A 17730-nucleotide genomic window follows, 5' to 3' on the forward strand; every position below is an offset into this window, starting at 1 on the left:
ACATTCTCTGCTTGTACCTAATGTATTCTACCTTTCTCTATTATCCAAATCCAAACTTTATTCCTTCATGAGTCTACTCAATTTTTATTTACCGCATTATGTAACATTGGACCAATTCGTAATCTTTTTCTTCTCTACTGAATTTCTATAGCGTATATTCTCAATGCATCTTTCTTTTCACTTATTAGCATGACATCTAATTTTGTTGATGAATCAATTCCCTTTGAATTTTATCTTCCTAAAAAGTGCACAGACCATGCCTCCTATTACTTTATTTTTCTTGGCACACAACACAAGACTTTCTATTTTTATCTTCTTTAATTGTTTTTACTTCCTAAGGTCATTTCTTTGATATATTCATTTTTTCTCACTGCTTTAACTCGATTTTACAAAACTAAAAATCATTTTCTCTCACCATTGTGTTAAAGCCATCATGAGTGGCTGTTTTTGTTTTTTGTTTTTTTTTTTTTTTTTTGAGACAGACCCTTGCTCTGTCACTCAGGCTAGAGTGCAGTGGCATGATCTTGGCTCACTGCAACCTCTGCCTCCCTGGTTCAAGCAATTCTCCCTGCCTCAGCCTCCTGAGTAGCTGGGATTACAGGTGGCCACCACCACACCTGGCTAATCTTTGTAATTTTTAGTAGAGATGGGGTTTCGCCCTGTTGGCCAGGCTGGTCTTGAACTCCTGATCTCAGGAGATTTGCCCACCTCAGCCTCCAAAAGTGATGGGATTACGGACGTGAGCCTCTGCCCCTGGCTGGTTGTTTTCAGTAGGTATTCTTTGACTCTGTCAGTCCCCCAAAGTTGTTTTTGCCCTTACCGAGACCTCTGATACTTTAATTGTTTCAGAATTTTCCCATTTTTCTTTTAGTCTTCTAAGGCCTTTCCTTGTTTCACCACCTTGTTTTTGTAGCTTGGACCTTTTCTTTTTAATTAAAAAAATTAACAACGTAAGAGTACATAAAAGAATACATAGAATAATAATGTAGTAAGCATTCATGAAATCATTATTGTCTTCTCTGTTTGGGATACTATAATAAAAATACTGTAAACTGGGTGGCTTATAAACAAGAAACTTTATATTAATATCTCACAGTTCTAGAAGCTGGGAAGTCCCAGATCAAGGCGCCAGCAGATTTGGTGTTTTGTGAGGGCCTGTCCTTCATAGATGGTGACCTCTTCATTGACCTCACGTGGTGGAAGGGGCAAACAAGCTCCTTTTGGCCTCTCTGTTCACTCATTTCATTGATGAGTTCTCTGCCCTCATGGTCTAATCACTCCTAAAGTCCCCACCTCTTAATACCATCACCTTGGGGATTACGATTTCAGCATACGAATTTTGGGGAGACACAAACATTCAAGACCATAGTAATTACCAAAAGTAACAAATGTGAACATTTGTTTATGCTTCCTTCAGCTATTTTTTTGAGATAGCATCTCACTCTGTCACCTAGGCTGGAGTGCAGTGGCACAGTTATGGCTCACTTGCAGCCTTGACTTCTCAGGCTCAAGTAATCCTCCCACTTTAGCCTCCTGAGTAGCTGGGACTACAGGTGCCGGCCATCACACCTAACTATTTTTTAAGAAAAATTTTGTAGTAGAGATGGGGTCTCACTATATTGCCCAGGCTGGTCTCAAACTCCTAGGCTCAAGTGATCCTCCCACATTTGACTCCCAAAGTGCTGGGATTACAAGCATGAGCCACCATGCCTGGCCTATTTGCTTATCTTTTGAAAACACATTGCAGATAAAGTTGAAGTTACCTGTATTTCCATACTTAGTCCTGTTCCCCTCCCTGCTTCCTTAGGGACAAAAACTATCATGAATTTAGTGTGTATCTTGTCCCCCCCCCCTTTTTTTTTTGAGAGACAGTTATCAGTGAAATTTATTGGTGTATTTTAAGCATTGTAGAAGAATATGCATAACATAACATTTACCATCTTAACTATTTTTAAGCATACAGTTCAGTGGAATTAAGCACATTCACATTCCATCACCATCATCCATCGCCAGAAGTTTTTTCATCTTACATAACAAACTCTGTACTTGTTAAACAAAAACTCCTCAGTCTCCAATTGCTTCAGCCCAGGCAATCACCTTTTTAGATTCTGTCTCTATGAATTTGACAGCTCTAGATACCTCATATAAGTGGAATCATATAGTATTTGTCCTTTGTGACTGACTTATTTCACTTAGCATGATGTCCTCAAGTTTCATCCATGTGGTAGCATGTTATCAGAATTTTTTTCCTTTTTAAGTATATCTTGTGTATCCCTTCATCTGTTAATGGACACCTAGGTTGTTTTCACCTTTTGGCTACTGTGAATAATGCTGTTATGAACATGTGTATACAAATAATATGCTCATCTCCGTTTTTAATTCTTCTGGGAATATACACAGAAATGGAATTGCTAGATGATATGGTAATTCTATTTTTAATTTTAAAAGGAACTATCTGGTCTTATTGTTATGGTTTAACAAGTATATCTATAGAAATAGAAGGAATAATTAATTGCAAAATTGAAAGTATTTAATAAAGGGCATTATATTGTAGTATCATTCTGCAACTTGCTTTTTTAAAAATCTCAACCATAGTATTCAGAATCTCTTATTTCATATATGTCTGATTCAATACCTTTATCTCCTGTCTAGCATTCTATAATCAGCTATTCCTCAATTTATCATTCCCCTACTGTGAGAAATGCGAGTTGTTTGCGATTTTCCCATTATGAACAATTCTGCTGTGGCCGTCATTGTGCCCACCTGTGAGAGTTTCTCAAGGGCGTATGGAGAATTGTGGGGTCGTAGGGTATACACACTTTCAACTTCACTTGGTAGTTCATAGACTGCTCTGTGAGTGAAAGTACCAATTTATCCTTCCATCTGTGTTTGAAGATATACCCACATCTTCACCAGTTCTTGTTAATTTTAGACTATTGGTTTTTTGGTCAATCTGATGGATATGAAGTGGTATCATTTCATTGTTTAAATTTGGATTTCCCTGATTACAAGTGAGGTTATGGATTTTTTCATATGCATTGGTCATTCTGATTTCCTCTCCTGTTTATATACTTTGTCCATTTTGTCATTTGTGTTTTTTCATTGATTTATAAGAGTGCGTGTGTGTGCATATGTTGTTTCATTGATTTATAAGAGTGGGTATGTGTGCATGAATGTGTATGTAAAGTTCTGGATACTATTTTTATAGTATTACTAATATATTCTCACCAGCTATGGCTTATCATTTCGATTGTCAGATAAAAGTTATGATTTGGCATAGTGAAAATTATTAATCTTTTTCTTTATTTTGCACTTTTCATGCTTTCTTTTCAAAACCTTTCTGTATTCTCAAGGTGAAAAATATATTCTCCTACACTTTCTTCTAAGCGTTTTAAAGTTTTATTTTTGAGCTTAGGTCTTGAATAACATTGGGCTTTTGTGTATGATTTGATGTAAGGTATTGTATTAGTCTATTTTCACGCTGCTACTAAAGACATACCTGAGACTGGGTGATTTATAAAGGAAAGAGGTTTAATTGACTCACAGTTCAGCATGGCTGGGGAGGCTTCAGGAAACTTACAATCATGGCAGAATGGGAAGCAAACGTGTTCTTCTTCACATGGCAGCAGGAAGGAGAAGAATGAGAGCCAAGTGAAGTGGGGAAAAAGCCCCATATAAAACCATCAGATCTTGTGAGAACTCACTCAGTATCAAGAGAACAGCATGGAGGTAACAACCCCCATGATTCAATTACCTCCCACCCACAACACATTGGGATTATAAGAATTACATACAGTTCAAGGTGAGATTAGGGTGGGGACATAGCCAAACCATATCAGGAATGTATCTACTTTTTTTCTGTAAAAAAATGCAATTGTTTCAACACCATTTGTTAAAATTTCACTTCATTCTTTTTTTTTTTTTTTTTTTGAGACGGAGTCTTGCACTGTTGCCCGAACTGGAGTGCAATGGCGCGATCTCGATCTCGGCCCACTACAACCTCTGCCTCCCGGGTTCAAGCGATTCTCCTGCCTCAGCCTCCTGAGTAGCTGGGATTATGGGTGCCTGCCACCACGCCCAGCTAATTTTTCTTTTTTTTTTGTATTTTTAGTAGAGATGGAGTTTCACGGTGTTGGCCAAGCTGGTCTCGAACTCCTTACCTCAGGTGATCCGCCCTCCTCAGCCTTTCAAAGTGCTGCAATTACAGGTGTGAGCCACCACGCTCGGCCAACCTGTTTAATTTTATAGGCTCACAGCTGGAGGGAAATGTGCCTCAGTATGAGCTGTGTCTTGAGTCTTACCTATATCTGATTTAGATGAGACTCTGTTTGAATTGATGTTGGAACAAATTGAGACTTTGGGGGCTACTGGGATAGAATGAATGTCTTTTGCATGTGAGAGGACATGAATTTTGGGGGCTGGGTGGAATGGTATGATTTGAATGTGTCCCCCAAAATTAGTACTCTCCAGTAAAACAGTGTTGAGAAGTGGGACCTTAAGAGGTGATTAGGTCATGAGGTCTCTGCCCTCATGAATGGATTAATGTCATTATTGCAGAAGTGGGGTTGTTGTCATGAGAATGGGTTTGTTTTAAAAGTGAGTTCAGCCCTCTCTTGCTCTCTCTCTCACTCACCTTCTCTAACTCACTTGAATTCTGCCATGGGATAACTTCAGCAAGAAGGCCCTCACCTGATGCAGGCCCCTCAACCTTGTACTTCTGAGCCTCCAGAAGTATAAGAAATAAATCTCTGTTCTTTATAAATTACTCAAGTCTCAGGTATTCTGTTATCACAAAACAGATTAAGACCCAGTTTAACCATAATTTCTCCCTTTCAGTATAACTTTGCTGTATCCAATGTATATTTTGACATTGTAGTACTTTTACTGTCACCCGGTTCTAAAGATATCATCAGGCTGGGCATGGTGGCTCACGCCTGTAATCCCAGAACTTTGGGAAGCCAAGGTAGGGGGATCACTTGAGGTCAGGAGTTTGAGACCAGCCTGGCCAACATGGTGAAACCCTGACTCTACTTAAAAAAATAACAAAACTTAGGTGGGTGTGGTGGCGTGCACCTGTAATTGCAGCTACTCAGGAGGCTGAGGCATGAGAATCGCTTGAACCTGGGAGGCGGAGGTTGCAGTGAGCCAAGATTGTGCCACTGCACTTTAGCCTGGGTGACAGAGTGAGACTCTGTCTCAAAAAAGAAAAAAAAACTATAAATAAATATATAATCATTTCCATGGTAATATTACTAAGAGTCAGCTCCTGTTCCACATAGATGAAAAATTATTCATTTTTTCACGATTTTTAACTGAATGATGGGTTATTTATTACAGAACTTGAATGGCAGCTAGCAGAAGTTGGAGCAATACAGACTGATTTGGAAGAAAACCCGAAAAAAGACATTGTAGATATGATGGTATCTTCAATTAGAAACACTTCTATTCATGATGACAGTGATAGCTCCAACAGTGATAATGATACCAAATAGAAATATTCAATAAATAGCTTTTAGTATATGTGTACTGAATGTTTTACTTATGACTGCTTTTATAATTAGGGATCAGAAAAGTCATAAATAGATTTTATTTTCATTTTTATATTAGAATTACGGCATATATGTCATTTTAAAAATTTCCAGGCATTTCAGAATATTCATTGCCTCTGAAAAAAATAGAATTTGGCAGCCGGGCATCGTGGCTCATGCCTGTAATCCCAGCACTTTGGGAGGCCAAAGCGGGCAGATCACCTGAGGTCGGGAGTTCAAGACCAGCCTGACCAACATGGAGAAACCCCGTCTCTACTAAAAATACAAAAATTAGCTGGGTGTCATGGCACACGCCTATAATCCCAGCCACTTGGGAGACTGAGGCAGAAGAATCACTTGAACCCGGGAGGCAGAGGTTGTGGTGAGCCGATATCGCGCCATTGCACTCTAGCCTGGGCAACAAGAGCGAAACTCCATCTCTAAACAAAACAAAACAAAACAAAAAAACAGAATTTGTGTTAAGCCTTTAGTATTTTTCTGTGGTTTATCCTTTTTCTAACTCATGTTGGACAAAAACACAAATGTTACAAGACCTTTCTTGCTTACTCACTTCCAAAGAGAACTACAAATTAAAGCAATGAAAGAAAACCATGAAATTTTATTTAAGTCAACACATTTTAAAATCTAGAGACTTAAGTAAAAAGTTTTAAATTTATGACCATAATGCTTTTTCTTTGGAATCCCTTACCTATTAAAACATTAACCACTTAATAGCATAATGCAATTAATAGATTCTGAAAAGTACATAAAAAACATCTCTATTCATTATTATTGTTCTGAGTAGTTACTATTAAGTTAGAAAATTACTAAGTATTCTCATTAATAGTTAAACTATAGAATCATTAGAACACTACACCATGTAACTTTCTAAATCCTGAGCAGAGGTGAGAAAAATATATTGTAGGATGACCTATTTTTAACAGTAATCACAGAAGAATTCATCATGAGAAAATATACATTAGTACACTGCAGAAGGCCTATAGGATGTTTCGTCTTGGCATAATAATGAACACCACTTTTAGAGGAAAGGTTGGTAAATCCAGCATATAATACTTCAGTAACAGATTTTTTTCTACTTTGTTTGTATTCATGATCCATAATTCTCATTATGGATGTTCACTGATATTTGTAAGAGAATCTAGACTAGGTTTAAATGCCTAGATTACAAAAATAAATTGGTGAGAATTGAGGCAGTTGAACATTGAGTCAAGAAAAGGCTCTTTCTTGCTATTGGTGGGGGTTTAGGGATCTTAGAGGCTACAGAGAACCATGAAGTGGAAGGAAAGTTAAATACATATTTGAGTAAGGTAATGAGAATTTATTTCACCAGGTAAAATCAATTGATCTAATTCTGGGAAGGATTAGGAAAATTCTTCTGAGATACATCTTGGGACTAGATGAAGGAAAGTTCAGAGAGGTCCCACACAGTGGTCTTTATTACAGCATTACACACACATGTCAGAGAGGTAATTACCTAGTTTTATTTATCCAATTCCTGAACCTTCCAGAAATGGATGGATAAGTTACTATTCAGGATAAAAATAGCTGTGGAAATGAAAGGAAGAGCCATCTTCTAAAGTTACAATGTAACTCTAATGCCTATAATGCATATAACATCTAATGCATATAACCATATTTATCAAAATAACATTCATATACATTATTTTCCCCATCAATTGAAACCAAATGCAGAAAGTCCCCCTAAATGTAGTCTTTTAAAAAGTAAATACATATTTATCTGTTTTCTTTTTAAAGTTAAAAGAACAAAAGAAATACTAATAGTATTTTGAAGAGCTTAAAAAAGATATTTATTTCCCTTTGTCTTAACTCAGATCCACCAGGTGGCAGTAAGTTTTTACCCACAAACAGTTCTGAAGACTTTAACATTTGTAAAAATAATAAAATTGTATCATGTTAGAACTGACTGCTTGTGATTTCAGCCCCGCTCTTTAACAAAGTGCACACACACATTCTTTTAGCAAGGACTGATTGATGCCTACCAACACAGGTCACTACTACTTCCATAGTGCTTCATGTATACATTCTCATTTGACTAGGGTAACAATATTTGTCAGGATATGCAGAAATTATTTAATATGTAATATTGTTCCCCATTTTACTGAATGAATATTCAATGGAGTACAAAGTTAGTTTTTTTAATTGCCAATATTCAGTCATTTTTATCTATAAAAATTGATATTTTATCCTAATATTTTTGTCTATTCTTGGCAACTGTGCTCTATTGAATCTCCCTTCTCTATTTTATATGCCTTTCTTGTCAAAATGTGGTCAATGTGGTCCTAGAATCAGCAGCATTCCTAAGAAGCTTGTTAGAAATGCAGAATCTCTGGCCCCATCCCAGACTAACTGAATCATAATTTTCATTTTAATGAGATCTCCAGGTGATATGCACATTAAAATTCGAGAAGCACTAGACAGCAAATCCTTTAAAGACAACCTGAGCATCTTCTTTTACCCATCCCACAGTGTGGGTTATTAAGTCTGTCTAGTTGAACACTCCAGTGTCAGTTCCAAGCAAACATTCTCTGGCTGAACTTGTGACTTAAGCAACTCTGAAGATGAAAGGTGGGGTTTTTAACCAGTTTTTCCCTCTCCTTTTGAGGTAGGAGAATAAGGTCTGGAGGCAGGGAACCTAAGGCTGTTTCACGCCAACTTCCTAGAGCTAGATTTAAAGGAAAACCCTAACTTTCCATGCCTAAGTAACAAAAGGACCAGAGGCTACTTTGCAAACCCCCACCTTCTGTGCGTAGCAGATGGGAAATTGGCTGTCTGCAACCAATCACACTGATTGCTGGCTGAGAGTTCGTTTGCAACTTTGTAACTTCACCTTAGCCTCTGATTGGTTGCTTTTGGCAACCACTCAGACCAATTGCAAGCCACCACTTCATGAAATGAAGTGGCCAATGGGAAGCCTCTAGGGGGTATTTGCACCGAAGAAGATTCTGAGCCACTGCTCACGCCTGCTCCCACACTGTGAAGTGTACTTTCGTTTTCAATAAATCTCTGCTTTTGTTCTTTAGTTGCTTTATTCTTACTTTCTTTGCTTTGCTGGGTGTTTTGTCCAATTCTTAGTTCAAAACGCCAAGAACTTGGACACCTTGCAGTCAAGACCCTCTATCAGTAACACATTCAGGGCCTATCCCTCTAGTGTTGGGGACTGGGAGAGAGAATAGGGATGAAGGGGATAAATTTCCTTAACTGTACAATGAATACTGCATCCAAATGTTCACTCTTTAATGGGGCACATTGAGTTCTCCTAGAAACTCTGAAACAGCTTCCCAACTGCACAGTCCCTCGATCGACACAGGAGATGGAGCAGTCTTAGCTCTATCTCTAACTCTCTTAGTTTCCTCTCCCAGAAGTAAATCCAGCCTCTTGCTGCTAGAATTTCTTTCCCCCTTCAGTGTCAAGATGGTTCAAACCTGGACAGCATTTTCTATGCAGCATCAATTGGCCCATGAGAAACTTACACATCCTTGGTATCCTCGCTATACCACATGGTAGATGTTGTAGATTGCTTTATTTCAGCCCACTCCCTGGCCAGCTAGTTCTCCAACTCTTTTCCTGTTTCATGTAGGTACAAGGCAATATCAGCAAGTTTGACAGTGAATGAGATGCCACTCTCCCTCCCTCAGTCACCTAGCTGATTCTGTTGGAGTCTTGTTCACTTGGGGTAGGGTGAGGCATAAAAAGGAAAGGAAAAACCATAGTACACCCCAGGAACCTGGCTTCCGTGATTCTGTCAGGTGTTTTTCCTCTTGCCAAGTGTTGGACTTATGTGGTCTGAGGGTAGAGAGTTGGAGGTTTTGGCTATGGTAGATCCCTTTTGTCCAACTTTTATCCTTGGGTGAAGGAGTGGGTATCTGACCCCAAATGTTGGCAGCTGTTTAGAAGGTGAGGTACTTCATGCACTTGTACCCTATTTTAGATTTCAGTCAGCATCTTCTTTACAAGTATTAGCTGTATCTATTAGTGTTACATATTCTTGCTGGTTCTCAAGTATTCAATCACTAGAATGGTATTAGTCACATCATATTTCACTGACTGATTTTAGTTTGTTTGTCCTTTGTACTTTTGAGAGGTGAAGCCACCTGGGCTTCTGGGTTGGGTAGAGACTTGGAGAACTTTTGTGTCTAGCTAAAGGATTGTAAATGCACCAATCAGCGCTCTGTGTCTAGCTAAAGGATTGTAAACGCACCAGTCAGCACTCTGTAAAAACGCACCAATCAGCATTCTGTGTCTAGCTAAGAAGGATTGTAAATGCACCAATCATCACTCTGTGTCTAAAGCACTCTGTGTCTAAAGGATTGTAAAGGCACCATCAGCACTCAGTAAAATGGACCAATCAGCATTCTGTAAAATGGACGAATCAGTGCTCTGTAAAATGGACGAATCAGTGCTCTGTAAAATGGACCAATCAGCAGGATGTGGGTGGGGCCAAAGAAGAGAATAAAAGCTGGCCACCCAAGCCAGCAGGGCAACCCACTCAGGCCCCCTTCTACACTGTGGAAGCTTTGTTCTTTCACTCTTAACAATAACTCTTGCTGCTGCTCACTGTTTGGGTCCACACTACCTTTATGAGCTGTAACACTCACTATGAGGGTCTGCGGCTTCATTCCTGAAATCAGCGAGACCACGAACCCACCAGAAGGAACAAACAACTCCGGACGCGCCACCTTGAAGAGCTGTAACACTCACTGCGAAGGTGTGCGGCTTCACTCCTGGTCAGCAAGACCACAAACCCACCAGAAGGAAGAAACTCTGGACACATCTGAACATCTGAAGGAACAAACTCCAGACACACCATCTTTCAGAGCTGTAACACTCACTGCAAGGGTCTGTGGCTTCATTCTTGAAGTCAGTGAGACCAAGAACCCACCGGAAGGAATAAATTCCGGACACACTTTCATGCACATTAGGCTGCCCCTTGACAATAATCTGCCTAGTCATAATTTAGGATAAAGATGATCCTAAAAATCTTCTTTCTGGCATTTCATTCACTCATTAAATCATTCGTTCACCTCAGGCATTGGTGGTTTTGTTTGTTTGAGATGGACTTGCTCTGTCACCCAGGCTGGAGTGCAGCAGCGTGATCTGGGCTTACTGCAGCCTCTGCCTCCCAGGTTCAAGTGATTATCCTGCCTCGACTGACTCTTGCTCTGTCACCCAGGCTGGAGTGCAGCAGCACAAACTGGGCTCACTGCAGATTCTGCCTCCCAGGTTCCAGTGATTTTCCTGCCTAAGCCTCAGACTACAGACGTGCACCACCACACCCGGCTAATTTTTTTGTATTTTTAGTAGAGAGAGTGTTTCACCATGTTGGCCAGGTGGTCTCAAACTCCTGACCTCAAGTGATCTGCCTGCCTTGGCCTCCCAAAGTGCTGGGATTACAGGCGTGAGCTACCACACCCAGCCTGGTTTTTATTTTTTAAATTTAATTAATTTATTCTAGTGATGGGGTCTTACTACATTGCCCAGGCTATTCCTTAACTCCTGGGCTCAAGCAATCCTCCCGGCTCAGCTGGAACTACATGTATGTGTCACTCTACCCAGCTCACCTGAGGTATTGAAGTGGATGCTACACATACAGTGGCAAAGAAAACACATGGTTCTCGCCCTTCTGGAGTTTATCTTGTGGTGGTAGGGAAAATAGTTAATAAGAAAACAAATATCATATATACATATAACTAATATATACATAATTTAAACTTAACAAGTATTATGGGGGAAACTGGACACAATAGAAGAGAATAACTTTGGATATTATTGGTGGTGGGGGGGCAGGTGGGATGTTGGAAGGAGACCTCCTTAAATAGGGTAGTTAGATCTTTAGATGTGATGGTTGAGAAGGAGCCAGCCATGAGAAAAGGTAGGAGGGGTCCAGGCAAGGGCACAGCATGCATGAAAGCCTGAGAGCAGAGAGAAATTAGCAAGGAAATGAAAGGCAGTTTCTGGGTTGGAGTGTCACAGGAAAAGGAAAAAAATGGTAAGACATGAGGTTGGAGAGGTAGGGAGGGGCCACATCAAACAGGTTATTGTGACCATAATTAGAAATTTGTATGTAATGGGAAATGACAAAAGGGGTTTTAGAGCAAAATAACGTGACTTCATTTATATTTTCAAAATAATTTGACTGCTCTGTGGAGAATAGATTGAAGGAAGCATCCAAGATATTTGTGATACGGAAGAAGAGACATCAGGTAGATAACCAGACATGTGTGTATAGAGCCCAAGGGAGAAGTAAAGGCTGGAGTTAAAAATCTGTGAGTCATTTCAGCTATTCCTAGGGTTCCAACAAGAAATTGTAAAGATTTACAACCACCATCATCACCACCTAGCCTTTATGTAGCAGTTTAATTTACCTTTGATCATCACAGTTCTCTGAAATGCCTAGTCTTGTAACTTTACAGATAAGTACCTGAAGCTCAGAGGAATTACTTGATTTGCTCACTATCTCTCAGCATTAGTCAGAATTTAAGCCAAGAATTTTGACCACAAAGTCTATAATACTACCTCAGCTATGAGGCAGGGTTTTGTAGTTCTGTTTTAAAGGGATTAGAAAGAATATGAGTAACTGAATAAACTATGCAAGCTTTAAAAAAATACTTAACCTTATATTTTCTATTAAGCATATCTTAAAGCTTCCTGTTCTCCAATTCACCTTAAAGTATGGTAGTAAAACTAGGAATGTCAATGAATGAATGAGTTACTATGAAAGAACAGATATGACTTTGTGACTGATGGGACACAGATGTTAGGGCAAGAACTAGAGCAAAAGAGACATGAAAATTACCCAAAAAGGAACATCATTGACAAGAATAGCCAACATTTCTATGGGATTTCTTATGTACCAGATAAAATTACAGACACACATACAGACACACACTGTCTCAGTTACGCTATGAGATAGTATTGTAATTATCCCATTTTACAGATGAGGAAATTAAAGAACAGAGAAATAACTTGCTTAAAGTCATGCAGAATATTAGTGGTGAAGCTATGATTTAAATCCAGGCAGTTAAGATCCTAATTTTGTACTCTTAACCACTATGATACGTTGCCTACCAACTGGGGGAAATCAGTTGACAGAGGAGTTGGAAATACTCAAGTTTAAATGATAGCAAGGTTCACAAGAAAGAGTGAACAGAATATCTGAAATTATGTTTAAGGCTATGGAATATAAATTTAGGATCTATGAAACTATGAGGCAGGATTTTTGTTTTATGGAAATGTGGGATCTGGAAGTTGGAAAGGCTATTGGAAATATACAATACAGGCTGGGTACAGTGGCTCGCGCCTGTAATCCCAGCACTTTGGGTGGCTGAGGCGGGTGGATCACTTGAGGCCAGGAGTTCAAGACCAGCCTGGCCAACATGGTGGAACCCCATCTCTACTAAAAATACAAAAATTAGCTGGTGTGGTGGTGGGAGTCTGTAATCACAGCTACTTGGAAGGCTGAGGCAGAAGAACTGCTTGAACCCGGGAGGCAGAGGTTGCAGTGAGCTGAGATCATGCCACTGTACTCCAGCTGGGCAACAGAGCAAGACTCTGTCTCAAAAAATCTGTCTCAAAAAAAAAAAAAAAAGACATATCCAGTACATTTTTTTTTTCTTGGAGAGAATGTGGGAGAAAGGAGAAGCTGTGAACTGAACCGTGGGAAATCTTCAAGCAGTGAGAGAGGACTGGGCAGAAAAACGGGGGATTATCAACAGGTCTTGGTAAATAATTAAATACAGTGAAAGAGGGAGGAGTCAAAGATAGACATGGTTCGATCTTGGTGACTGAGAGGACAATGAAATCATTAAAAAGGGCAAAGGTATTTTGAAGATAATATGTTCTAGATGGTGGGGAATATAAGGAGGGATCAGTGTCTCTAGAATAAAATTCAAAAATCCATCCTAGGGAAAGCATTCAAACCCTCTCTTGTCTGGCTGCAACCTACCTTATCAGTATTACTAACTTTGCCTCCCGTCTTGCTACCTACCTCTTGTCAGTCGGGACTCTTGATTGCATGTGAAAGAAAACCTCTCACTGGTTTAAGCAATAAAACAGATGCAAAAATTTACTGACTGGTTTAACGAAATTTCCAGAGGAATCTAATCTACATTTGTTTCCAGGCCTAAAACATGTCTTTAGGCCAAACCTCTGTCTTCAAATCTGCTTTTTTTCCATGTTGCCTTCTTTCTCAGAATTCACGTGTGGAAAGATGGCTCCAGGTCTCCATTCTCCCAGATTTAAACCCATTGGTAAAGAGGTAACACCCTTCTTAGGAACTGTAGTTTGCAACCGAGGATTAAACTCAAATATGCCTTCCCCTTGTGTCCTGCTCAGACCATATGGACTGAGAGTGAATAAATTATAGTTCTTCAAAGGAAATTATCAGAATAGGGAATGAATGCTGAACAGGCAAAAATGTCGACCAAAATATCTTCTGCTATATGATGGGGTAAATTAACAAATCATGTTTTCCCACTCCTGAAAGAAAAATCCTTAGGTGAAGGATCAAGGATCTGAATAAGTGCTTCAGTTTGATGTTCTTTTGCCCAGAGCATACAGCAAGAATTGAAAATGTTTACTGAGGTGACTGTTACTTTAAAGGCAGGATTTTATGGCCAGAAAAGTGCATTTTTTGAAACAAGAAGATGGCTTTTATTTCAAATCCAAAGGATATTCATTAAAACATAGGAATTACTAGGAATTAAGACTGTACAGATCTCTTTTCCAGTAGAAGCACTGAAATGTGCTTTCTCATGTAGACCAAATGTGCCTTAACGCATCAAGGGAAGTAATTTCCCGAAGATAAGTAGTAGTCACACGTTGTTCCAACGAGGAAATCCATGCAAATTAGGGTCCTGGTTTATTTCTGATGCTTCATTCCCCATCTTCCATTATACTGTCACTTGGTTTTTAATAAAAGGCCAGGGGAAAATCTCCAAATGAGCAAATAAATCCCGACCTCCTGTCGCTTCCCTCCTCCGGCCGAGGGCGCATGCCCTGTCTCCCCAGGCCCACCCACCAATAAGAAGCAACCCAAGCCGCGCTCCTTCAGGAGATGGGAGAGGATGTTACTGGCGGTCCAGGCGCCTTTGCAACTCTTCTCTCCCCGTACCAGGAGAGGAAACGCGAGTGATGCCACTGGGGGAAAAAGTCTCCTGCCAACACCCGAAAAATCTAACCTGGCGTCGGCAGTGTTTTGCTTTGGAAGGGAGAGCGGGTTCCCTTTCTGGCCTCCGGATCCCTCATCCGGCAGGAAGCTCTTCCTCCTCCTCCTAGCCCCCGGCATACGGGGGGAAAGCCAAAGGGCCTCCAGGACCTAAGGCTAGCGCTCTGCCGGCCGGCCGCGCCCTCCACCCGACCAGGCCCCGCCTCCCCGGCTTTCTAGTAACCGGCGCCCTTCCCGGCCGGGGCAGGGAACGGTGCGCCTGCAGAGCCAGGTTTCGGCCCAAGGGGAGCGGGAGTCTCTTCGGGCGTCCGGGATCCCCTGGCGCGGCTCCGTGCTGCCTAACGGGGCAAGTCGCATGCGCACCGAGCCGCGCCGGGGAAAGGGAGAGTGAGGGGAGGGGCGAGCGCAGAGCCTCCGCCGGCCGTCGGAGCCCGCGGGGTTGCTGACGACGCATGCGCCGGGAGGGGGCGCAATCACGGACTCGGCTTGCGGCTGCCGGTTTAAAAAAGGAAACCCCGGAGAGCGAGAGCGCGAAGGAAATCTGGCCGCCGCCGCCGCCGCGAGCGCTCCGGGTGAGAGGCGCCCGCCCGGTGGGCCCAGGGCCTGCCGAGCGCCGGTTGGCTTCCTTGGCGGCGCATGCGCGCTCCCGGGCTGGTGGAGGAGGGGAAGGGAAGGGAGGGGGAGGAGGAGCTGGCCACAAGAGCGGCGAATTTTTGGGGGGGGTGGGTGGGGGGCGCCACTCACAGCCCCAGGTGCTGCTGGAGGTGGGAGCCGCGGCGCCTCCTGGACACAGGCGGGGTAGTGGTTCCGAGTCACCGCAGCGGGAGACCTGGGTGGGGGAGGGAAGAAGCCGGAGCCGCCGCAAGCCACACGGTGAGGGCGCGGGGAAGGGGAGGGAGCGGGGGGCGGTGTGTGTGGGGCCGGGGGGCGGCGGCCAAGGGTGGGGAAGGCGGGAGCTGAAGCCCAAGTTTGGCGTCTCGTTCTAGTGTGTCTTTTCCCAGGACTTCGGGCCGAGGCCCGCCCTGCCTGAGAGGCCCTCTGGGGCAGCTGGGGTTACCTGCGGGGCAGGGGCGGGAATGGGGTGCACGGCGGGGCCGGGCGGCTTGAGGGCGCTCGGAGCTGCGGCCGATTCCAGCAGCTGGGAGGCGGGGAAAGCCGGGGACTGGGTGCCGAGAGAGCTTTCGCTGGGGACCCGCTAGGCCTTGTGACCCACTTTATTCCTGTCACCACTCGGGCACGTTTGGAGCAGCGCCCAATGGGGCGCCGGGGAGGCCAGCTCCTCCGAGGAACCCCCGCCCTCCCGGTGCGGCCCGCGTGCCGCGGTCCGCAGTCCGAACGGCCGCCGTTGCCGGCCGCGGGCTGGTTCCGTTAGTGGTCGTGGTTCCGGGGTTCCGTCCCTGGACAGCGCGCGGCCCTTAGCGTCTGACTCCAGCGACCGCGCGCGGGTTCGAGGATTGGCAGCGAGGCGCTCAGTTTCTCTTTTTCCGTCCACCCGCGCTTCCCATTCCCCGGTGACGACCGCCGCTGGCGTTTGTAGATTTCTTTCCGCCAGTGAAGCTGGGTTTTCTGGAGTTGGCTCTGGCGCTCTGGCCCCTGGAGTGTAATTTCCTACACGCAGCGCCGCAGAGTTTATATTCTTTGAAAGTGTTTGTAGCTTTGTAGAGGTCCTTTTGTTGATGGTAGGTGAGCCTAATTGTGCAAGATAAAAGCCTCAGTCTCTGACCTGGCAGATGAAAGATCAGATCAGATTGTGGTTTCCTGCTATTAGAATGCCATGCTATTAGACTTTAAGGCTTTCTAACCTTCTTTAAAAAATAAAAAAAATTTAACGGTGGAAGAAAAGCACAAGAAGTAAACTTTTACAGTCGTTGATTTGACTATAACGCTGATCCCCCCAAATCAAAGGTAATTTCACTTTGAAGATTGCGTTCTGATTTGTAGCTTTAAGCGATTAGAGAAAATTGTGCAATATTCCCCTCTACCTGTTTGAAAATAAACATTCTTAAAAGGATGTAATTTAGATAATGAGTTGCTTTCTCTGAAACTTATCCCTTGGGACACCTCAAATCTGATTGGTTTTCAAATCTTGGGGGAAGGAAATTAATTCCAGTGTTAAGTGGTTGGCTGAACAGAATGTCTTGAAAGGTTAGCCTGTAGCATTAGGAGAAATACCTAAACGACGAGTTAATGGGTGCAGCACACCAGCATGGCACATGTATACATATGTGACAAACCTGCACGTTGTGCACATGTACCCTAGAACTTATAATAATAAAAAAAGAAAAAAAAAACCTGAAGAAAGCAGACTGAAAATGTTCTAAAGCTAGGCATAATCAGTTATGAAAAAAGAATAAGGAAGCTTTCTACGTACTAACATGGAAAGATTGCAAAAATTTGTTATGAAGTGAAAAAAGCAAGGTGTAGTAGTACTTTGTGATTAATGTGTTACATCTTAAGGGCGAGGTGAAATAATACAAATTTATGTTTGCTCTTTATATAAAGAAATTATGGGAGGATTTAGAAAACTAGTAACAATAGAGGAGAGGGAGAAAGTCAGGGAATGGTGGGAAATGAGATTTATTATGTGTATGTCTTCATGTTTTCAAATTTTTGTGTATATTATGGACTCATAAACTGGATTAAACAAAAATCCTCCTCCCCCAAATAATTTGTGTGATTTTTGTTGCCTAATTTATGGTGATTTGAGTCATTTTCAATATGATTGCTTTTCATATTTTTTAGGAAAATCAACTAAAAAGGAAGTTTGGGATACATTTTATGACTATTTACACTTTAGTTTTTAAGATTGCAGAGGTCACAGGCATTTATCTTTTAAAGATGTTTAATTATATCTTGCCTTGCTAAAATATATAATGACTGTTTACATTTGGCATTATGGCTGGATTATGCTGCTTTCAGAGTGTAGATGTGTTTCCCCCTCCTCTTTTTTTCAGGAGTCATAGATGGGTAAAATTTTACTTAACCCCAAAGTTTCAT

General features: G+C 42.0%; 2 protein-coding genes across 13 annotated transcripts in view; both read left to right on the forward strand.

Annotated features, from left to right (window-relative positions):
• PDCL2 (phosducin like 2) overlaps positions 1–5520 on the forward strand; it is a 36963-nt gene extending 31443 nt beyond the window's left edge. For all 3 annotated transcript variants that reach the window (XM_054484425.2, XM_054484427.2, XM_054484428.2), the window contains exon 6: positions 5338–5520. In XM_054484425.2, coding sequence (XP_054340400.1) covers positions 5338–5492 — 155 coding nt within the window. In that variant the 3' untranslated portion in view covers positions 5493–5520. The remainder of the gene's footprint in view (positions 1–5337) is intronic.
• Positions 5521–14587: 9067 nt separating this feature from the next.
• Positions 14588–17730, forward strand: part of CLOCK (clock circadian regulator) — a 121955-nt gene continuing 118812 nt past the window's right edge. For 2 of the 10 annotated variants that reach the window (XM_054484429.2, XM_063664551.1), the window contains exon 1: positions 14975–15305. The gene's annotated coding sequence lies outside the window, so the exon portion shown is untranslated. Of the gene's footprint in view, positions 15306–15389; positions 15607–17730 lie in introns of those variants that run through there. The other 8 variants (XM_063664547.1, XM_063664552.1, XM_054484433.2 and 5 more) reach the window with 6 other exon arrangements.

The sequence above is a fragment of the Pongo pygmaeus genome, chromosome 3, assembly GCF_028885625.2.
Source record: "Pongo pygmaeus isolate AG05252 chromosome 3, NHGRI_mPonPyg2-v2.0_pri, whole genome shotgun sequence".
NCBI lineage: Eukaryota > Metazoa > Chordata > Mammalia > Primates > Hominidae > Pongo > Pongo pygmaeus.